This window comes from Ornithodoros turicata, chromosome 6, assembly GCF_037126465.1.
Source record: "Ornithodoros turicata isolate Travis chromosome 6, ASM3712646v1, whole genome shotgun sequence".
NCBI classification, from domain to species: domain Eukaryota; kingdom Metazoa; phylum Arthropoda; class Arachnida; order Ixodida; family Argasidae; genus Ornithodoros; species Ornithodoros turicata.
Window position 1 is genome coordinate 58,794,420 of NC_088206.1, and position 21,535 is coordinate 58,815,954.

The 21,535-nt window shown below is 46.5% G+C and overlaps 2 protein-coding genes across 2 annotated transcripts in view; both read left to right on the plus strand.

Annotated features, from left to right (window-relative positions):
- Positions 1 to 9,224, plus strand: part of LOC135398668 (delta-like protein 1) — a 30,977-nt gene extending 21,753 nt beyond the window's left edge. The window contains exons 4-9 of the mRNA XM_064630052.1: positions 4,015 to 4,267; positions 5,035 to 5,095; positions 5,181 to 5,311; positions 7,385 to 7,445; positions 8,303 to 8,433; positions 8,554 to 9,224. Coding sequence (XP_064486122.1) covers positions 4,015 to 4,267; positions 5,035 to 5,095; positions 5,181 to 5,311; positions 7,385 to 7,445; positions 8,303 to 8,433; positions 8,554 to 8,741 — 825 coding nt within the window. The 3' untranslated portion in view covers positions 8,742 to 9,224. The remainder of the gene's footprint in view (positions 1 to 4,014; positions 4,268 to 5,034; positions 5,096 to 5,180; positions 5,312 to 7,384; positions 7,446 to 8,302; positions 8,434 to 8,553) is intronic.
- Positions 9,225 to 9,393: 169 nt separating this feature from the next.
- Positions 9,394 to 21,535, plus strand: part of LOC135396814 (uncharacterized) — a 143,133-nt gene continuing 130,991 nt past the window's right edge. Inside the window, exon 1 of the mRNA XM_064628009.1 lies at positions 9,394 to 9,722. The gene's annotated coding sequence lies outside the window, so the exon portion shown is untranslated. The remainder of the gene's footprint in view (positions 9,723 to 21,535) is intronic.

Genomic DNA, 21,535 nt, shown 5'->3' on the forward strand with positions numbered 1-21,535 from the left:
GGTGTTCCTCCTTGGTTTTGCCCCAGACTATATCGTCAATGTGGCATACAATGCCATTTAGACCTCCTGTCAGCCGGTGAATCATTCTCTGGAAGTGCTCTGGAGCACAGGAGATACCAAAGGGCAGTCTGTTGAACTTGAATCGGCCAAACGGGGTGATGAATCTGGTAAGAAGAGTTGACTCTGGATGCAGCCTGACCTGATAAAACCCTGAATATGCATCCAAGCGAGAAAAGTACTTGGCCTGTCCCAGTGTAGCGAGGAGCGGTTCTACACTTGGAATTGGGTGATATTCTTGTTGCACACATTTGTTGAGATTTGTGTAGTCCACACATATGCGCACACCCCCGTTCTTTTTAGCACTACTACAATGGGAGAGCGCCAGTCAGTTGGTTCGTCAACTCTGGTAATAACGCCTTCACTTTCCATCTTCAGGAGCTGATTCTCTACAGCCTTCAACAAAGGAACCGCTATGCGCCGTGGTGATGTCACAGCAATGGGCTCAATTTCTGATTTCAATCGGATTTTGCATTCGTAGATTGTTTGTCCCAAGCCTTGAAACAGCTCTGGGTACTCGTTGACTGGATCCAGTAGCGATCCTATGTAGGCTCCGTTCACTTGGCGCAGAATATCGAGACTCTCGATAAGGTCTAACCCAAGTAGTGGTTCATCCAGGCCCTTTGTGACGTAGAGGCTTGCCTCAACACTTTTACCTTGAAATGCAACAGTTGCATGCAGAGTTCCCACGACATCCAGACGTTGTCTAGCTGGTCCGAGGATGACCATGTCTGACTTCACAAGGGTAGACTCTATCTTTAGTTTTGATAGCAGGTTAGTTGGCACGACAGTGACATCAGCACCGGTGTCCAGAAGGAAAGTAACATCCTGATCATTAACAAGGACCGAAACTTTCCATGGCTTTTCTTTTGAGCAGTGGTGATTGCTCCAGCAAAGTACACTTCGTCCTCATTCTGTGTGCCTTGAGGCTGCTGAACAACCTGCCGTAGCCGCTTGGCTTTGCATACTGAGGCAAAATGACCCGGTTTGCCACACTTGTTGCATCGAGCTTTTGCTGCGGGGCATTGTGGCCTCGGATGTTTTCCTGGCTTCCCATACCAGTAGCATGATTGTGTCGCTTTAGAATGTTCCTCCGTTGAACTTGAAACAGCCTTGGCTTGGATCTTCTTCGTCTGTTGTGACTTCGCTTGTAGTCTGTCAACATGGACGGTTTGAGCTGGCGCCGCGTTGGCGGAGTGTTTCAGATTATCTTGCTGCCGCCCGACGGTTTCAGTTTGCTTGGTAAGCAGTACTGCTCTTTCCAGGGTCAGGTCACTCTCCATTTGCAACTTTGTGGATAGTTTTTTGTCTCGAACTCCGACCACGATTCGATCCCTGAGAAGCTCGTCTTTGAGGTTGCCGTAATCACATGTTTCAATCAATGCATACAGCGCAGTGATGAAGTCCGCTGCCGGTTCACCCTCGCGTTTCGAGCGGCTGTTGAGCACAGCCCGTTCATACACCACGTTCTTCTTTATGATGAAAAACTCTTCGAAGGCTGCGACGACATCGGCGTACGATTTCTTCTTTCCTGCAGGAATAGATAGAGTGCCGAAAATCTCCTCGGCTTTGGGACCCATGAGGTACACGAAGGAGTTGACTTGCTCGGCTTCGTTCTTGGCATGGAGACCCGAGGCGGTGCGGAACCGTTCCCATCGTCTTTTCCACGTTGTCCAGTGCTCTGGTCATAGGCGCCGACTACGCGGGGGGCGCGGGGGCCCTTGCCCCCCCGGAGCAGGAACTAGGGGGGGCGCCGCCTCCCCCGGGAAGTCCCGCTAAGAGACTGACAACTCCCGCTGCTCCATTTCATTGACCATATTCATTATATTGCGCGCATTTCGGGTCAAACACCGAGGATTCAATGCATTTTGCTCCTTTTGCACTCAGTTTTCAAAGGCGTAATGCCTTCAGTTGTGCACATCTTCACTGTTTACGTTCTCTCTGTTTTTTCTTTTGTGTTGTTTTTTTCTGTTCTTCCTTCCTCTTATTTCTATACCAGTTCCGCATACACCATAGGATCCCGCCAGAGTGCGTGATTCTTCAGCTTTAGTTTTGTGTTCTTCATTTTTCTTTTCCTTTTCTTTCCTTTTTCTGTTTTCTTATTTTCTTTGCTTTTTTGACTTCTCCCTTTCACTTTTTTTTTGGAATAACAAGCCATCTGGCTTACCTTTCCTTTCTTTTTTTTTTCTTAATAAACATATCCCCCCCCCCCCCCCCCCCCCGCCAGAGTACTTACTTCGCGGTGCGCCCTTGCCCCCTCCGGGAAAATGAAAACTCTCCGCCTCTGGCTCTGGTACAAACGTAAACGGATCTGGTGCAGCGAGCTGGTATGTCAGGGGCGGTTGTTGCGAAGACACATCCATAGTTTCGGAATGTTAGGCCTACTGGTTGTATGCTCGTTGACACACGATGAGAAACGATACTAAAAGTTCGCACCTGTGTCCAGCAATGGGTCGGTCGGCTGATGCGTGAAACCGTGTCCGCATTCTTCTGACACCATGTTAGGTTCAACTCTTTAATAGGAGGATACAATATGCAAGAGAGGGGCGAGTCGCCCGTGATACATGAGTTCGCTCTGCCCCAGCCGCTTCGACTGAGGAAAACTGCGTCAGCCGCGCCAGACGTAATGCGAGCTTCCCTTTGCTTCTCAGCCTTTACGTACGTTGCACCCTCACGTGGAGAGCTTCGGATACAATTGCACGTACCCGTACGGAGAGCACAGGGAACATCCAACAGCTTGCTGTGGCTACCAGTGGCTACCATAGCTACGGCTGCTGTAAGAACGGTCGTGATTGGCTGACTCTTAATGAGTACGTCACATCGTTCGAGCCATCAGGCTTTGTTTATCTATGTGGCGTTGGTAAAAGCCCATGTATTGTCTACTTTCGTTTCGCTTTATACTGTACTTTTTCCCATCTCTGTTTTCAGTGCGACGCGTGAGCCATACAAATGACATCGTTTGTTAACACTCGGACGTTTTTACGATGCATAGCGTGGGCACTGCTACCAGGTTCAAGATGGCACAGCCATGTTGCAGGCGGCACTTCGGCATTTCTTTTCTTTTCATTGAAAACTCAGATCTTGTATTTCTGATTATGGTTTGTGTACTTTCGTGGAAGGTACTGCTAAAGCAGCAAACCAAATGTAAAACGAAACCCGAGACTTCTCATACGCATGAAGCATGGACTTGAAGCACCAGACTTGTAGTGCTGCATTTCTAAAAATATTACATATCATAGCAGCTTCCCAACTTGGTCGCTGGAAGAGCTAGGGTACCGCATCTTTACATATACTTTGCTTTTAATTTCTTCCAGCTTGTCTTCTAGCCTGTCCGTGATTCTCTTCCCTTGTCATATTACAATATCTATGGTTCCTGAGAAGGCCGACACTAGCAAGAAGGTATAATATGGAAACACGATGAAAACCTACCAAACACTTTTGGAGAAAGTAGGCTTTAGACGGCACCAAGGAGCACACTCGGTGCCGGAAATAGACCTCTCCCTGTTTGTAAGCAAATGACGTCATAGTGTTCGACAGCGCCACCAATTTTGTAGAGTTGGACTACCCTCGAAGCTAGAGGCGAACATAGTCGCGCTCGAAGGCCAAAGTATTGCGGGGATTGCGGTGGTCCCTGAAAGGGAAGCTACCTTCGGTCCTACTTTTCTTTCAATAGGATGCAGCGAACAAGTGCCCATTCGTGGAACCCAGCCCTCCCCTTCCGATTTGTTTCGGTTTCAGTCTGTCTACCAACGTCACGATGACGTTTCTCGGGTAGAGGTCTATTGTACCTGATATTTAGGCGCATAGTACGCGACCCTGAGATCAGTGAGCTTAATTCACAGGCCGACCGGTATGACTTCGCTCGTCGCCGTATATTGCATATCAAGCAGGAACGTACGCAACACGGATTCCCATAAATGGTGATGCTATCAGTGACGATTATTGCCTGCATTTCAGTGCCTGCCAGACGGAGCCAAAGAGTGCAACGCTGGATGGTCTGGCGAAGAGTGCGACGTACCAGTTTGCGCCGATGGCTGCCATCCAGATCATGGTTTCTGCGACAAACCCGGAGAATGTCGCTGCCGTATGGGATGGGAAGGTCCCCTTTGCGACCGATGCGTGACGATGCCCGGATGCGTGCACGGCTCCTGTAATGCTACCTTCGAGTGCAATTGCGAACCAGGATGGGATGGCTTCTTCTGCAACAGACGTAAGGGTTGCAATGAGGGCCACATAGATGAAGAGCTGTAGGGAGCGTGCAGTGCGACACTTTCGCCGTGCTTGAAGCTCTGAGTGCAGTCTAGGGTGCCTGAATACTAGCTCCCTACGTGTACACAGGGGGAGCTATTACCACAACAACACCGAATATCTTCTGGATGTACGAATAATGTCTAACGGATTCGCACGTCCGATGGATACCTGAGTGATATCTATCGGACGTACGAATCCGTTAGGACATTATTCGTATATCCAGAGGATATGTATTGTTGGGATATTCAAGCACCCTAGTGCAATCAGACGTGGTACCCCAGTCTTACACTCGGTAGAAATTCTGTAGCAAAACTTCGGGGTTGTAAATGCATCGTATTTATAACTGAACCTGAAACTAACAAAAAAAAAAAAAAAAGAACATCGCGACTTTCGCATTTCGAACCGCTCTCAGTAAACAGAGCGGGACTCCAGCGACGACATACGATAACCCTTCCTCTACAAGTAGAAGGAAACCGGGACATTCTAGGGACATTCTAGGGGCTCCTAATACTTCCATGACCGCTCAAAACGCCATGCACTAGAGCAGAAATAATTTCTCTGTGTGTACTTAGGGACAGCCAATACTTTTTCAGAACAAAATCGTGATATGTGATGTGATGTGATGTGATAGAAAGAGAAAAAAATGGGAATTTAAGTCATGGTGATGTGTTTTGGAACCCAATTACTCCAACTGCTGTATGGACGGTCAATTTGCTTTCTTTCCAGCCATGTGCGGCGATGGCTGTCATCCCACTCGTGGATACTGTGAGAGACCGGGACAATGCAGGTACTCTGTTTACACCAGCCTCGTTAACAATGTAACATTTTATGAGTCCGTTCACTCGAGTACAACCTGTGTTACCTGTTTGTAGCTGCCGCTTTGGGTGGCAGGGCGAAAGGTGTGACAGTTGCAAGCCGCTGCCTGGCTGCGTCCACGGCTCGTGTCACAAGCCATTAGAGTGCGTCTGCGAAGAAGGATGGATGGGCATCTTCTGCCACATACGTAAGATAACTTCTCCGTTTACTATTCGTACACACGTAAAGCTTCCATGAGCTCGAAGGTTCCAGGAGAATTCGCCGTTCTTCTTGTACCAGTGGGCCCATTATAGGGTTCCGCGTTTTCGACACTGATTCATGGGTAGGTTCGGCGGATGTTTTTTCGGTATTTATATGTTTCGCCGCATTCTGATATTTTCGGCATTTTAAAACGTTTACATTACAAATAGATGCCGAAAAATTGGTAGCTATAATCACTAGGGGGAGGACCATGGACGGAAAGCAGCCTGGTAGGAGGACATTGAGAACGCAAAGAATTTCCTTTCCTGTCTTGGAGGGTTCCAGATGTACTTGAACCCTCTTTGACCAACAGATCAAAGTGTTACGGGGGAAGGTGTTTCCATGAACTATAGAACCTAGGAGCTCCGCAGGGCAGAATTCCCCGCATTCCACCTGGAAACGAGGAAGGAAAAACGAACATGTCATGCCCGGGATGAAGAAAAGTGCAATCAGGAACGAGCATTTTCGACATGTAGCACCATATGCATGAGTATAATTCAAAGTTTTGTGGAACATGCCAAATTTAAAAAATAATATTCGGCGGGTGTTTTTCGGCATTTTTCGGCAAATGCCCGAAAAGGCAGAACACTATTCATGGCTGATGCCTTTGTGTGTCCATCTGTGCACGGAGTGTATCACCTATCTACGAATGAAATTTTTATGTGATAGACGACGAGTGCTATGTGGTTGCTGACAGGTCGTGCTGCTAAACTACCATCTGAGGGTCTACTGTAACTAAGACGACTCGGAGGGACTCGTGGCAATGCAGACACTTGCGAGCAGTTTGTTTTGTGCGCGAACTGGGCTCGTATGGAATGCAGCATGGCAGAAATCGCAGACAAAAATCATCCTTAAGAACAATTCTCTCCCGGGAAATCAAAATTTTCTGGAAGCTCATCATGGTCCCTTTAGACAGTCTTGGGCCTTATACTGTATACAGGGTGCGGCACGAAACGTGTCATTTGGGGTCTATAAGAAAACGATAGAACGGAAAAATATGCGGTCAACGGCTCCCGTGCGGCAATTAAGTTTGCCATCTTCAAAAAAATACTTTTGTCGAATTTCAATTGCAATAAATTGAAACTTCTTAACTGAACTCTGAAATTTGCCCAGTCAACATGACTTTTTTTCAACGTTAGGTTGCTTTGTTGGGTTAGGTTGCACAACGTTAGGTTGCTTTGGGAAATTTCGGAGTTCAATTCAAGAAATTAACTTTTCGTCAATTGAAATGAAATAAACATGTTACCAATATGTGGCAAAAGTTATTGGCAGAAAAAATCCCTTGACCGCATGTCTCTCCGGGGCCTACGTTTTTTACTATGAATTTCTATCGTGGTTGGTAGACCACCCTGTACATATTGTATACGGCAATTTCATGTTAGCGCTGCGAAGCAACTGTGGCTATGAACGTGGGTAGATGAAGAGAAGGCAGCAGGAATGAGAGGAAACGGGGCTTAGTACGCGTCCTGGGCCTCCTTCAGGGGTACTGTGCCGACATCCATCTAGAAAGGGTGGTGAGGACCTCAGACAGCATAGCCGGTGGTAGGATTGAGTGGAAAAAGCCGGATTTCTTGCTTCATTCGCTTTTTCGATCGCCCACAAAATAAGGACACTTCGAACGACAGTTCTAATCTAAAATCGATCTAAATCTAAAATCGATACATCCACCAATATTTCGTGTACGTCGAGCCATCTATATATATACTGGACTATGATTTGGGTCAGTGGTGAGCTGACAAGACTCGCAAATCGATGTCGGTTTCTTGCGAGATGCAAGATCTTCCATAGTCACGTGACAAGGAGGTATATAACACAATATAGCACATAACAGGATAGTAACGTAATCCTCCTGTCGGGTCTGGTTTAGAAACTCTCACAGTACCGGCATCCGAACAATTCAACATGCATTTACAAGAATCAGTTCGTGCTTATGTGATACACCCTGTATTTTTGGCAGCTCTTATATCGTCATAGCGTCTGTGGTGTTGCGTTAACACATACCTGGTTACCCTTTCTGCAGCGGTGTGCTCTTCCAAGTGTCACTTCGAACATGGCTACTGCACAAAGCCTGACGAATGCAGGTATGGTTATTGACTACTCAATGACGTGCTTCTGTTTAAGGGGATGCTTTATTGATGTTAAAGCCTTGCATACGATGTACTGCTCTTTGATACATTGGTCGGATACCTAATATCTTTTTTTTTTTCTGATACGTTGCCAATAACGCTTTCTTTTCTTTTTGTTTCGCTGCAATATTAATTGATGCATTTTTTCGCTTGACGCATGTTGGATGATCAGACTGGATTGCTAATACCGTTGTGATAATTATAAGAAAGAATAAGGACTAATAGGACGGAAACAACAACAACACTTTATTTTAATGATGAAGAGCACATGAGGTGTTTCGCCGCAAGAAAACTTTCTTGACTGTCTACTACCCTTTCCGGTCAGGGTACACCAGCTTAATGTCTCTATTGGTTCGGTAATTTGTCTGGATCTGGTTCCACTCGTTAACGTCCGCTCTAAAGAAAAAGAAAAAAATAAAGTGGGCAACAATTAGAGCTTCTAGTCTCCCAGATTGCTAATGTTTTTGTCTCCCGAGCTTAAAACTTATTCTCCAGCACTCCAAAATAGTCCCTAAACCGCGCATAAGGTCCCATGCATTTAGTCCTGTAAGAGACTAAATGGTTGTGGCAGTGCATATAGCCCTCAAAAGCATTAAAATTATTCAGTTCTTTTCACAGCGTGTATACGGGAGCTCTATTAACATACTAGGGATAATATTGATGTAAAGCATGAGAGCAACCTAAGGGTACACGCTGCCTAAGCTGTGCTTACAGCTTATTAGTTTTAGTAATAAACATTGTATTGTATTGTATTGTATCATCTTCACTTTCGTTATCACATGTTGAGCATTTTTGCGCGCTTTCCTTTGAAGATGCCGCATTGGATGGACTGGAAAAAACTGCGACAAGTGCTTTCCGTACCCAGGATGCAGACATGGTGCATGCACCAAACCATGGGAATGCATGTGTGAACCAGGCTGGGGAGGAACCCTGTGCGATCAAGGTAGGTTCCGTTGATAGTTTTATTTGTCTTATTCTTTTTTTTTTCTTTCTTTCTTTCCGTGCGACATCACAACACAACTCCTTCGTTACAAACTGTGTTTATTTGTCATATTTGGAACAGAATTGAAGTACTGCGAAGAGCACGCTCCCTGTGAAAATGGCAGCACGTGCCTGAGCCTATCTGAAGAAGATGGATTCTATCGCTGCGTTTGCCCGGACGACTTGTCCGGCAGGAACTGCACGGTGCCCGTAACACCGTCCGATATTTTTCTAATCTCCAGAAACAGAATTGCCGGAGAAATATTCTGAGGTACATGCATCGTGGATTGTATTCGGTTGTGTCATCACATACTCATTCGTAGATGTCTATTTTCTAAGGAAGGACATCGTCAGATTAATTTATTGTCTCATCATTGTCAGGCGTCAGTACGCCTTCGGGACTGATTCATTTCGATTTCATATTGCCAAAGTGGTGAGATTGTTGTTCTAAGGAGTGCCATTCCTCGTTCAATAGCTGTACATAATATGTACGCCTTTTGTTTTCGTTCTGAAGACTCCCTGCTCGGAAGCTCTTATTTATTGAATAGTATTACCTTTGCGGGAATGGCTCCTGGTGCTGCTGTGATTGGTGGTGTTGAATAAACTATATTGATTAGCAACTGTACGTGTTCACCAAGGGCATCGGAACAGATATATCCGTTATCAGCACATGAAACTTTTAGCATCGCATTTTTGGGAGTCATAATCATTTTGAAGACAGTACCTAAAACGAATGAACGGAAACTCAAACGAAAAATTGTGAATCGGCAACTAATTATGCAACAACACACCATGCTGCAGCGCGGCAAAGACCGAAACCGAAACTCTTTGTACGGATCATCAGTGCGAGGGTACCTCGGAGGTCTGGGAGCGAGAGTGTCGGAGAAACAGGAAGTTGGTGAGGGGAATACTTTGCAGACGAGAATGCGTGGGACGCCGCCAAACAACTCCGCTAACGTGGGATGTTTGAAATGGACGTCTGAATTTGAACGGTTTGTTGGATCTAGTGCACAATTCTCATGAGGTGAAGTTCTTGCAAAGTGCCTGTAGACGCAGCGCTGTGAAGCCTCAACAGTGAATGGTGTGGGAGTAATGAGTTTGTGCTCCTGTTTGTGCGTCTTGCACCTCTACAAGCACGTGCAATTGTATTTGTGTGGAAGTCAACCCAGTTGCATCATTACTATGTAGTCGTTGGGATACTCACGAACATTCGACGTGGAATAAACTATCTCTCCGAGAGACGCAAACGAGGTAAGAAACTGCTGTAACATTCCTGTCACGCCCGGAAGGAACGGTTGATCAATACGTTGTCAATGTGTATTAGGGTTAACAGGTTATAATCCTGAAGCCAAGGCCGAATGGTGATAGTTATACATCACTTGACATTGTTTACAATTGGGATACATGCTGTTTGAAGACGAACGCATGTGCTTCGCGAAGTCGAGCCCTGCCTCCATAGAGAAGCAAATGCTCCTTTTGTGTTTTATTTGTGTTCATATATCAGTGAAGCTGTGGGTATTGCAAATACCGTAGCTTTATTTTTCTTCTTTAATGTATGGGGTAACGCGATCAAAAGGAGAAAAGACCCCCCCTCTCTCTCTTTTCCTCTTTGTACATTTATGTGGCCATGTCTTTGTTGGGTGTTTGTCGAGATTTTGGAGGGGTGGGCGGCCTCTGTTATCCTCGCATTTTATTCCGACACTTTAGTCGCTTTGAGCTGCTCGATTGAACGCGAATCTATGCGATAATGCCATGCCGAAATTTCTTGTCGTCATTGGAATTTTCTGGATGTCAGGCTTTGAATTGTACAACTAAACTACACAGGACGGCAACATGATACGATACTCCAGAACCATCACGAGAAAAGACGTGTTTTGATCACTGCGTGTCCGTTGCGCGTTGCATGGGTGAGTGGGATGACAGTCGCTTAATAATTCAGCACTATGTGAGCTTATATAGTGACTGTAAGCAGGATAATACTCCCATGGCTCAAAACACTGTCAAAAACTGAGTGTTATGTAACAGTGTAAAGAATGTTGGGTAACGTGTCAAAGCCAAAATAAGAGTACATAAAACACACAACTTAGCAGCAATAAAGTGTTTGTCTCCAGATACACTTGCAGGAATAGGGGAGGGGGTGGACTACCATTCAGGCTGCCGTAGTGTTGTGTTAGACATTCGTGTATTAATAGGAGCGATATTCCCCAGAATATTCAGACGGAAGATGCGCGAAACGTCATAGCTTTCTGTTTCTACGTGTGCGCTTAGTGGTCATCACGGCCCAGCCAGAAGATATTCCACTGCAGAAGACAGGGCTGATGGTCGTCTGCCACGTGCACAGTACGCCATTAAAGATGTCCCGGCTCAACGCAAGGACGCGGCGGAACAAACGTGTTTTTTCTACCACTACAATATTCCACGGGTATATGTCACGGTATATTACGCGGGATAAACAACGGTAAATATTCTTCCGACATATACGCAAGCTACCTTCCACGCCTAACGACACGACCGTGGGAATTAGAGGGCATTGTTTGCTCGCTAACTTATTTAGAGTGGCGATGTAATATTGCTCGAGAACGCTTCGTCTGTGTAGACACAGACGGATTGGGGAGCTTTCTCCCACAAAGAGCAGGGATTGGGTCCCCTGGCGAGGGGTGGTCGTGCGGGGGAGCACGTAGGGTAGGTGGGGGAGTTCGAGGCAGGATAAATGTGTCCCCGTCATCCTCTCCTGGAGTTTTTGACGCCCCAGTAATAGATCGATACGGCACCTACCCTGCTGGTATACCGGAGACACCGGTATATAACCTGACGTAGTTGAAAAACGGAAAGACGGAGGTCTGACGGTCGACAATGCAAGCTTGCTCATTTCGGTCCGTGGTATTGTGTGTAACGCGTACTGTGTAATACCCGGGGGTGAAGAAAACATTCATGCCTAACTAGACGGGAGATGAGACAAGTGCACAATGTGCACCGGGAAGACATATGGCTGCCCCAACCAACGTGCACCATATGATTTTAAAAAAGACTTATCTCTCTATACGTGAATTATACAAAGTAACTGTCATTAGCAGTCGTGTATCCTAGTGCCCAATATTTCTTTCATTGCGACTAATTAATTAATTAGACCAGACGAATTAGCAACATTTTAAAGTATTTGTTTTATAGCCGAGCTGTCAATTAGAAAGTTGCAGATTACCACGAGCAACGCCCAACCGAGGTGTTTCCAACAAAGTACCCTTTGCGTGGCTTGGTTTTTCTTCTTCAGCCCAAAAAAAGGAAAGCACATAAAATACAAATGGCGAATTCGGGTGGTCATTTCATGGGACAGGGCCTGGCCAACGCCACCAAGATACATAAGGCCTGCTTATTGCCTCCTCTCCCTCCTTCGCTACGTGGCCAAACAAAGTCAGAATTCGTCTGCTACTGCTGCGATTCCCCGTTCTGCGAATTCAGGAACTCTCAAATGATTGCACCACACACTTTTGAGAAAAATATGGGACCGTTTTGCGCTTTATTTTAAAGTTTTACACGTTTATTACGCGGGGATGTTGAATCACTAGTCGCAGACGACGGCGGTTCGTCTCCATGGCTACGGCCATTGAAAGCACGATCCTGATTGGCTGACTCTTAGTTGTTACGTCACGTCGACGAGTGAGCAGGCTTTCTCTCTCTCTAGGTGCGCGTTGGCCTCGCGCTCGAAAATTGCTCCGAAATTGCTCGCGCTGGATCACGTGACTGTTGCCACTCGAACATGAATGCCAGGAACCTAACGGATTTTGGCCGCTTGGATCATGCTATACGGGCATCGCGGTCGCCCGTCTTCGGGTTTCGTCGTCTGCTAACCCACGTGAACTTCGACCTGCGAGACAATGCGGGCCCTCGCCACCCTTGGAGTGCGGATGTGACGACATCGGATATAGTGGGGCAACCCGCGCTACCCGGTCGTATCGACGCCGGGCGAAAAAAGTGGCAGCTGGCAAATTCCGGGCACTCGGAATGCGCCACGCGAACATGCCAGATTGCTTCTCTTTGATCAAGCGAACATGACTGCTCGTGATCTGGCAAAAAAAGGTGGCCACGAAATGACCACACGAATTCGCCAAAAGTACCGCGAGGCAACGCACCCTGCAATCGCGGCGCGCGCTGTCCTTTGGCATTTGTTTATCAGAGTTGTCTAAAAAATCGAAGCTACATACTTTTACGCTATGCGCAGTAGGATCATCGTCGCAGATATGCAGTAAATATTTGAACGCTCCTGGAGCATGCTTGAGTTTCGAGAAAGCTGTATATGTTGGAAAGCACCGTCACAGGAATATCTCTTTGGAAGGAATAAGGAATGTAGCATTTAGAATATTACCTGTTCTCGAACGAGCCAGTTCATTGCCTTTTCCTGAATCCGCGTCAGTTGAGATCGTTTCGAGAGAGAGAGAGAGATAGTGCATGGTAACATATAGTGAGGTCACGTTAATTTGATTTGGTTCGAAACTACGTTAAATTGAAATTTCACTGCGATCCCTTTAATAACATCCCGTTAATGAGCTGAATTCGAAAACCATTTAAATCCGATCTCGAATTAACGAAGCGTCGCAGGAGATAGCACTGTCGAAAGCTTGATTTGCGTCACCACTTTCCGTGACTAATTGGTACACAACGTCCCATCTACCTTTTCGACCCTTTAGACATCAAGGGACACAAACACGGGCATAGTTGTAAAATCACAAGCATACTCACACGCATTTCGTAGCAAGCAATTCGTTATGGAAGAAAGCGAACAGAACGACTGTTTCCGTGTGGTTGTCTGTCCTTGTCGTTCTGTCGCGCGTTCTTCTATATAATGCATATATGTATACAAACACTCTCTCCTTGCCTTGTCGTTCAAGCAACACAGACAATTGCGTTATTGTGTGCGGTGTTACTGCGATTCCATGTAAAAATGCGGACAGGGTTGTACATGCAGTCAGATCATCGTAACACTATATGCAATCAAAACATGGCTCCTCCGTTTGATTGAAGCAAAGCGCCAGTGTGGGAGTCGGCGATATTTCGAACAGTGTCTGTTCTTCTGCACACCGTCATTGGCAGTGTAATTAAAGAGACACTACCCGTGTATTCACACGAGCGACATTCCCCAGAATACTACAGCGGAAGATTCGCAAAACTAGAGTCACTAAATAAGCTACGCTAATAAGCGTAGCTTATTTAATGACTCTACGCAAAACGTCATAGCTTTCCGCTGTCACGTGAGCGTGAGCGCTCAACGTCGTGTCTTCACTTGTCTTCACATATACTGCTAACCGTTGGAAATAGTCTGCTACACAGCCACAAGATATTCCGTAGCAGACGACAGGAAAAGACGCCGACGGTGTCGTCTGCTAAGTGAGCAGTACGCCATTCTGGAACTGTGTGAATGCTCAACATAATATGGGGCGGAACTTCAGCTCTGTGAGCAGTTTTTTCGCTTTTTCTTCCACTAGAATCTTCCGTGAAGATGCCGCTCGCGTGAGCACACGGTTAGTGTCCCTTTAGTGTCCCTTGGGGATTATGTGGTAGCAGAGTCGTTAACTGCCAAATGTTATTAAACAACAAAATGTCACCGTTCCCGTGATTCCCATGCGGTGATTTGATGGCAGGTCGATCAACCTTTGGTCCGAGCCAATGAGAGCTCGTTCCCATTTTGGTATTGGTTCATGGCGTCCTCCCCAGTTCTGACAACATGACACGTTTGAATTCGGCAGAACCTGACGACGGTGTTGTATAGGCTGTTTCGCAGTCAGCCCCACGACTCCATTTTAATAATGCGCACAACGTCCATTAGAGAATAAACTCGTAGGCAGCATGAAACCGATATGTTTAATTAACGTTAATTTCGTTCAGCAGGCGTTGTCCTACTCAACAATTCCCGCCGTGCACATAAGACACTTGTGTGCGGGTAGCACACGCTGTAGGGTTTTCATTTCTGTTTGCCGTTTTGATTGCCGACTTTAAAAAAACAAAATGTTGTAGGACATGATGACAAAGTGAGCGGTTGTATACGTCTCGTACAACCCTTTAAGCCCAGCAGGCAAGCTTTAATTTGTGCCGCGAACAACGCTCGGCGTATTTCACAGCGGAGTGACAGGTCACGGGGTCGACAACCGTACCCGTCTTGTTTTACCCGTGCGTTTATACAGTGAGAGAAGGAGAGGGGGAAATGGAACGCGTAGTAATTTGCCCCTTAACGGCACGTTTTATTGGTTGATATCACCGTCTCTTTATGTGTGTGTGTGTGTGTGTGTGTGTGTTGGTTGCGTTTTGTTTATAGTATATATGAGGGTGTTTGTTTTTATTGGATACATATTTTTATCAAAAAGAAATCAAAGACGCGAACCCAAGCAGCACAATGTACTGAAAGTCGAGTGCAATAGGGGTGGTCGGTATTCGTCTTATCAGAGTACTTCAGTTTCACGAGCCTGTTCAAGGCCATCCACCTACCCGTCCACCCCTATTGCACTCGACTTTCAGTACATTTTGCTGCTTGGGAAGATGCCGTTTTGTGGGTAGGTAATGTACGAAAGGGTGGATGTTCTGTGCAAGAGTGGTTGCAACTACAAAATTAACTCGCCACCTCTTTAATCTGAGGGTTTTCGGCACATGTTGCAGGCAGTCATTATGTAAAGCCAGGCCACTAAAAAAATAACAATAAAAAAAAAATCCTGGAACTAGCGCGGCTTTGAGATATCCGCGAACCAGGGCTGGGCAGTAATAGTAATACTTTGTATTTTAATACTATTACTGTAATACTTTGAGTATCTGTATTATGTATTATAATACTGATTCTAAAAATGTATTTGTATCTGTATTATAATACACAAAATTGAGGTATTACATGTATTATATTACTTGTGAAGTCGTAATACTTTTTGTGGACCTTTTGGTCCTAACAAAAGCGCCACATGTGCAGATGATCGGTAATCTTCCTTCCAAGAAGCCCATCTCCCATTGGTGACAAACAAAGGCGCCTGGTATGCGGCCACGCGGACCGTAGCTTGACAATAAGACCGCTATCCCAGATTACACGGGACTGGATCAATGAGTTCAGAGTTGGGAACACTCGTTTCCGGGCGTTTCTTCGGGACAACGACGACATCCCCTCATGTTTAGTCACCACACGTGCAATGTCCTCGTAGAAGGGTGCTTGTAGCCATGTCCCATTAACAGCGTGCCCGGTTAGAACTGAACAATTTTGGCGTCAAATTTGCGTCAGAAATTCACAATTTTGGACGGCCGTTTTTTGTGGTTGAGCACATGAAGTCTTTGCCACACTGAAGGCAAAATGTATATTCTGTTCGAAAGTGATCAGCACGTCGAAGCAGTCAACCTCCAAGTTGAAGGTATCTCAAAGTGAATCTCTATTGTTTTTATTTATGTTGTGTGAAAAAGTGAGGACATAACCAACATCACCCTAATAATGATGACGCGTAATTCTTCTGCAGGTTAAACTGACCGCGCATGTGAACGGGATCCGTAGAACGTTCTTGCACGACATCCGTTTTTCTTTCTTTCTTTTTTCTTTTTTTTTTTACATTTCAGAGGGTCAATCCCTCTGCACACCTTGAGTATGAAGAAAGCATGAAGGAGAACCCTTCACTAGGAAAACGATCTCACAATCTATCCAGTTAATTGTATTACTAGTATTACTCAAGTAATACATAGATGTATTATTATTATGTATTATAATACTTCGGCACAAGAGTATTATGTATTTGTATTATAATACCCATTGCCGTCATGTATTATGTATTTGTATTATAATACAAAATATCAGTATTACTGCCCAGCCCTGCCGCGAACAAATTTTGCCATGGAATTGAGCCAAACCGAAATCCCACGCAAAAGATCTCCGGAAGGACAACGCCCTATCTAAGGAAGGCGGTTCATATGGGCAGCCAAAAGAGGGGAATAATAACAACACATTTCCAATATAACACGCTTCCCTCCACTTCGGTTTCTTGCTTTGCTGTGTATCCTCTTGCAGGAAATGATATCTAGAATTGCTCGAAATATCTAGCTTAAAGTGCCACTCTGAACTCGGAAAACAGCGTTTATTTTATTTAGTCCACCATAAAAAGAAGGTGCCTCAAGGATTCTCTACGCGAAATTTAAATTCTGTTTATGAACGCTGTGCATATCTGACAATTTTTGAAGATGTCATGTTCTGGACAGGACACTAGTCTGCTAACAAGGACGCCGGCGTCCGGGAGGGTCACGTGGTGGAGAAGTCACGTGACCCTGATCAAAAGAAGGGACAATGGGAGAGATAGCTTCTTCCTCCTTGTGTTTTCTCGGAGGTCGGAGCGGTCGGTTGGGTATGTCACATGGAGATCCGCTAACGGAGTGCAAGAAGTGAGCCCCCCCCCCTCCTCCCCGGAAGACGCGAACAGCAACAACGTTGCCAGATGAGAGCCGGGCGCTCCGTCGGAGCCAAAATATTTAGGTGTCCGCCCATTTGGTCGAACGCCGTTTGATCGAAGGCGTTTGATCGAACGCCGCTTGGTCGAAAGCCGTTTGATCGAAAGCCGGTTGATCGACGCCGTTTGTTCGAAAGACGTTTGTTCGAAGGGAATCCAAAGCTGCATGCACTGTGTTGTCCCCACCACTTTTTCTGTAACTTTTGACTCGAGCATACGAAGCAGGCAATCAGTGTAGTCTGCTTTTTTTATTCTTTCTTTTTTGCTTTTAACAGCCGAAGAGGGGAGACCACTGGTTAGTTGCAGACGTTTGTCCTTTACGAATCAATAGGACACATATTGAAGAAAGCTGCCCCAGGTTGAGAGCAGCCGATAGTCTATCCTTGTTCTGGGCACCCTTCTTATTGCTGGCGACATATTTAAAGGGAACGGTCTGGAACGGGATAGTCATATGTACAAAGCCACTCGAAGTCTGTGGGTGCTAAGAACGAATTTCGCCATGGTCCAACGAGAGATATTAAACTAACAGCATGTAAAACCTTAGTTCGACCTTAGAGTATGCATCTGCAGTCTGGAATCACTACACATGCACGCTATCCGAAGAAATAAAGAAAGTACAAAGATCTGCTGCCCTGCTTATCTTGTCTAGGTTTCGAATGACTTCTTCGGTTACATGTCTGTTGCAAGAACTAAATTTAGGTTCACTTTCACATAGGCGAAAAGTAAATAAACTGAAACTGCTCTTTCTCCTATACAGTGGTCAGTTGATTACAAACAATAATACATGTTAAAATTTGTTCACATTCGACGGGAATAAATCATCATCAAAAATGTCATTTACTTATTTTTTAATTCATTTGCCAAAATGTTTAATACTTGACATTAATTATTATTTGACAAAGGGTTGGGGAATTAACAAGTACAGCATGTTTAGTCACTCTGTGTCATAGCGGAAAAACCTAAGCGGTTGTCCAACGGGTTAAGGGTGAACAACCCTGGCCCTTGTACTGCTTTTTGGACACGAAAAAGTGGGTTAGCATGAGGAATGTGTTTACGGAGAAGCAGATTACACAAAGTTAAATGTTCCTTAGGATAACTGCATTTAGAATTTTTTTCCTTGTCTTTTTTTGTCATTTTCGACACTCCAAGTGAACCAATTAAGAAAATCGATCAAACGACCGCTGCCGTTTCGATCAAATGGTTTTCGACCAAATGTCCCGCGTTCGATCAAACGGCTTTCGATCAAACGACATTCGATCAAATGTCCCGGAACCAAATATTTACGCTGTGCGGTGTGCGGTCACTGCGCAATCAAATTTGCCACAACAGTCAAGCAACGCAGCAGCGGGCTGCCCACTGGATCGGCACGTGTGACGTAGGCAAGCCCCATGCCCTTTTTCTTTCTTTCTTCGCAGCTCACGCACTATGCTTGAGCTGCGCCGGTCTCTACATCACGAGTCACATGGTAGAGGAGTCGGTGGTGTCACGATGCACTTTCCTTCTTCCCTAATTCTCCGATACGCTCTCTTCAAGGTTCCACGACTTTTTTTTTTTTTTAAGCCCAGAACAGAGGACTCGCGCGCGTGCTGCATGTGAATTGCCCTCGTCGTCCTCTCGCGGGAGCTAAAAAAAAAAAGAAAGAAAAAGTCCGCACCGGGCAGTTTGTCATGAGTGACAATTCAAAGTATTTTCGCCGAGCGGTGTCCTATCACCGCGCAACCCAACAACGAAAAGGCACCGGGACGTCAGCAAAGCATAGAGCAGCGAAATCGACGCCACCCAATCCTGCTGCTGTGGCGTGGGGCAAAGGTGAGCTCTCATTCGCCACCGAAAATTCGTCCGCTAGGGGTCCGGCGCACCGCTGGCCGCATGACCGCTTCGGCCTAGACTGTTGACGTCACGCTACGAGCAACGTGATTGGGTTTCCCAGGTGCGTCACGGAACGATGTCAACCTCACTAGAGTGAAAGGGGTTCTAGAGCGCGTGCAGATCGAAGGCTTCAATCTTGGGGTGAGAATGTACGACGGGTATTCAAGTCAAACCGGGACTTTCTGTCTCCTGAGTGTATAAATGGCTCACGCAACTTCTTTTTCGTCATTTTCACACGCGACAGGCCTCTGCGTTCACCACGTGGTCGTCCAACGTTTGTGCAAAACAGAAGACATGTGCTGGACAAGATGACCGGCAATGAGGTGAGCGTGCACATCGAACAGCGAATTGTCATGAAGTTTCTCGTGCATGAAGGCGTAAAGTCACCTGAAATTCACAGATGACTTCAGGCTCAGTATGGCCACGATACATTTAGCCGCAGCAAAGCGTTTGAGTGGTGCAAACGGTTCCGAGACGGCAGTACATCAGTGCAGGACGATCCCGGCCGGGGCGGCTCAGAGCCAAGTGTCAGAGTTCCTCAGAACATCCAACTTGTGGAGCGCCTGATCCTCAATGACCGACGGATAACATGTCTCGAACTGGCTTGAAAGACGGACCTTTCTGAGGGAACGTTGAGCACTATCATTCATGAACACATCCAGTTTCGGAAAGTTAGTGCCCGTTGGGTCCCGAGGCAGCTCTCCGTGTTTGACCGGCAGAGAAGACTGGAAATCCCCTAGAGCTAAGGTATCGTTTCGACACTGAAGGACAGCCGTTCCTTGATCGGATCGTCACGTGCGATGAAACGTGGGTGCACCATTTCGCTCGTGAGCCTAACGCGCATCAAAACAGTGGAAGCATCCGGGCTCGCCAGCTCCCAAGAAGTTCCGGAGCACCCCATCTGCGGGTAAGGTCATGGCCACGGTTTTCTGGGACAAGGCTGGCGTTGTTCATGTTGATTTTCTGCCCAGTGGTACCACCATCAATAGTGCATATTACTGCCAGGTTCACAGGGATGTGCATAAGGCGCTGCAGCAAAAGCGGCCGGGCCTCATCACCAAAGGAGTCCTCCTCCTACAGGACAATGCACGCCCGCATACCGCGCATCTCACGACACGCACCTTACAGGAACTTGGCTGGGAGTTGCTGCCACATCCCCCTTACAGTCCAGGCCTCGCCCCAGCGATTTCCATCTCTCCGCGCCACTGCAAGGCGTTCCTTGGGGGCTGCCACTTCACCAGCGACGACGAGGTCAAGAATGCGGTCCGATCATAGCTGCTACACGTCGGTAAGGATTTCTACGCTGCTGGCATCCAAGCCCTCGTGAAATGCTGGGACAAGTGCACTTAGTGCAGCTGGAGATTACGTTGAAAAATAAAACTAATTTGTCGCCTGTAAGTTCATTTTACTTTTGCGAAAAAATGAAAAGTCCCGATTTGACTTGAACACCCCTCGTATGATTATTCCAAGAACTTGTGTAGGAGAATGGTCAGTCAAACACAAGGCCCACTTACTATTGCATTGAAAAGATATATTTTTTTAAATTCCGTGTTAGCGCCGCGAAGCAACTGTGGCTATGAGCGGCGTACAGACGTGGCCAGATGGAGAGAGGACAGCAGGAAGGAGTGGGGACAGGGGGGTTAGTATGCGTCCTGGGCCGACTTCAGGGGGAACTGTGCCGACATTCGTCTGGAAAGTCTTCGGAAAACCCAGGGAAAACCTCAGATAGCACAGCCGGTGATAGGATTGAAAAGAGAGAAAAAAAAAGATAACGCACTCACTAGGGGTTTTGCTCTAATTCGGAGACTATTCATCATAAGCTCTGTATCTCAGGAAGTTGAATACTGCATGTGTCACACAACATTGTGGGGGGCAGCCGTATAGTGCGGAAGAAAAGATTGTGCATTCCAGATTATCCAAGCGCTACCTGAGAACGCCTCGAGGAACGATGTCTCGTTGACAGTTCAGTAGGAGATGTGGTGTGCGCACCTGCTTCTACACAGTGCGAAGTATTGGGACGATTGAAGGGGTCTGGTTGGTGCAGTTTAAACACAAGTGATGGGGCTCGTGCAACATTATGAGACGTGCGCGGTGGGGAGAATCGATTCAGCTCTTCAAGTGAAGTACCTATACCGCGCGTCTACAAAGTCTGTCGTCTACAAGTCATCTGAGATGATTATTTGTGACAGGTTCGTGACATATTATTTGGTACAGACAGAGCGCGTGATATTTGTGGTACAGCCAGCCGCAACCAAAAATTTGCAGACCATCACAGAAGGTGTTGCGATTTTCAGCGGCGGCTGTTAGCGACTTTTGCTGACGCTGACGAAACGTTTGACATCGCCGCTCAATGTCGCAACACTTTCCGTGTCAGTCTGCAAATTTGTTTGTAAAATGCTTTGTTTGTGAATTGCTGGAAGGGAACCCCGAGACAGGGAAGGGGGGGGGGGAGACGTGCACAGGACAACAACGTCTCTTCGTACAACCAGCTAACCTGCATCTTATCTCCCCTTCGAGGTTATTAAAGCTGATCCATTAGTGCTGTATTGACCTCCACCGTGCATAAGGGCATGATCGAGGCGCCGGATCTGCAAAAACTGCATTCGCGGAGAGATCAGTCGTTCACTCACCAAGTCGAGCTCCGGCAAATCAGTCGGCATGGGCAGACTGACATATAGCCTTCGCACGTTGTGAGTGCCGTACCTTGCCTGCGCGCAGTGAACATATAGACACGTCGAGCAAACG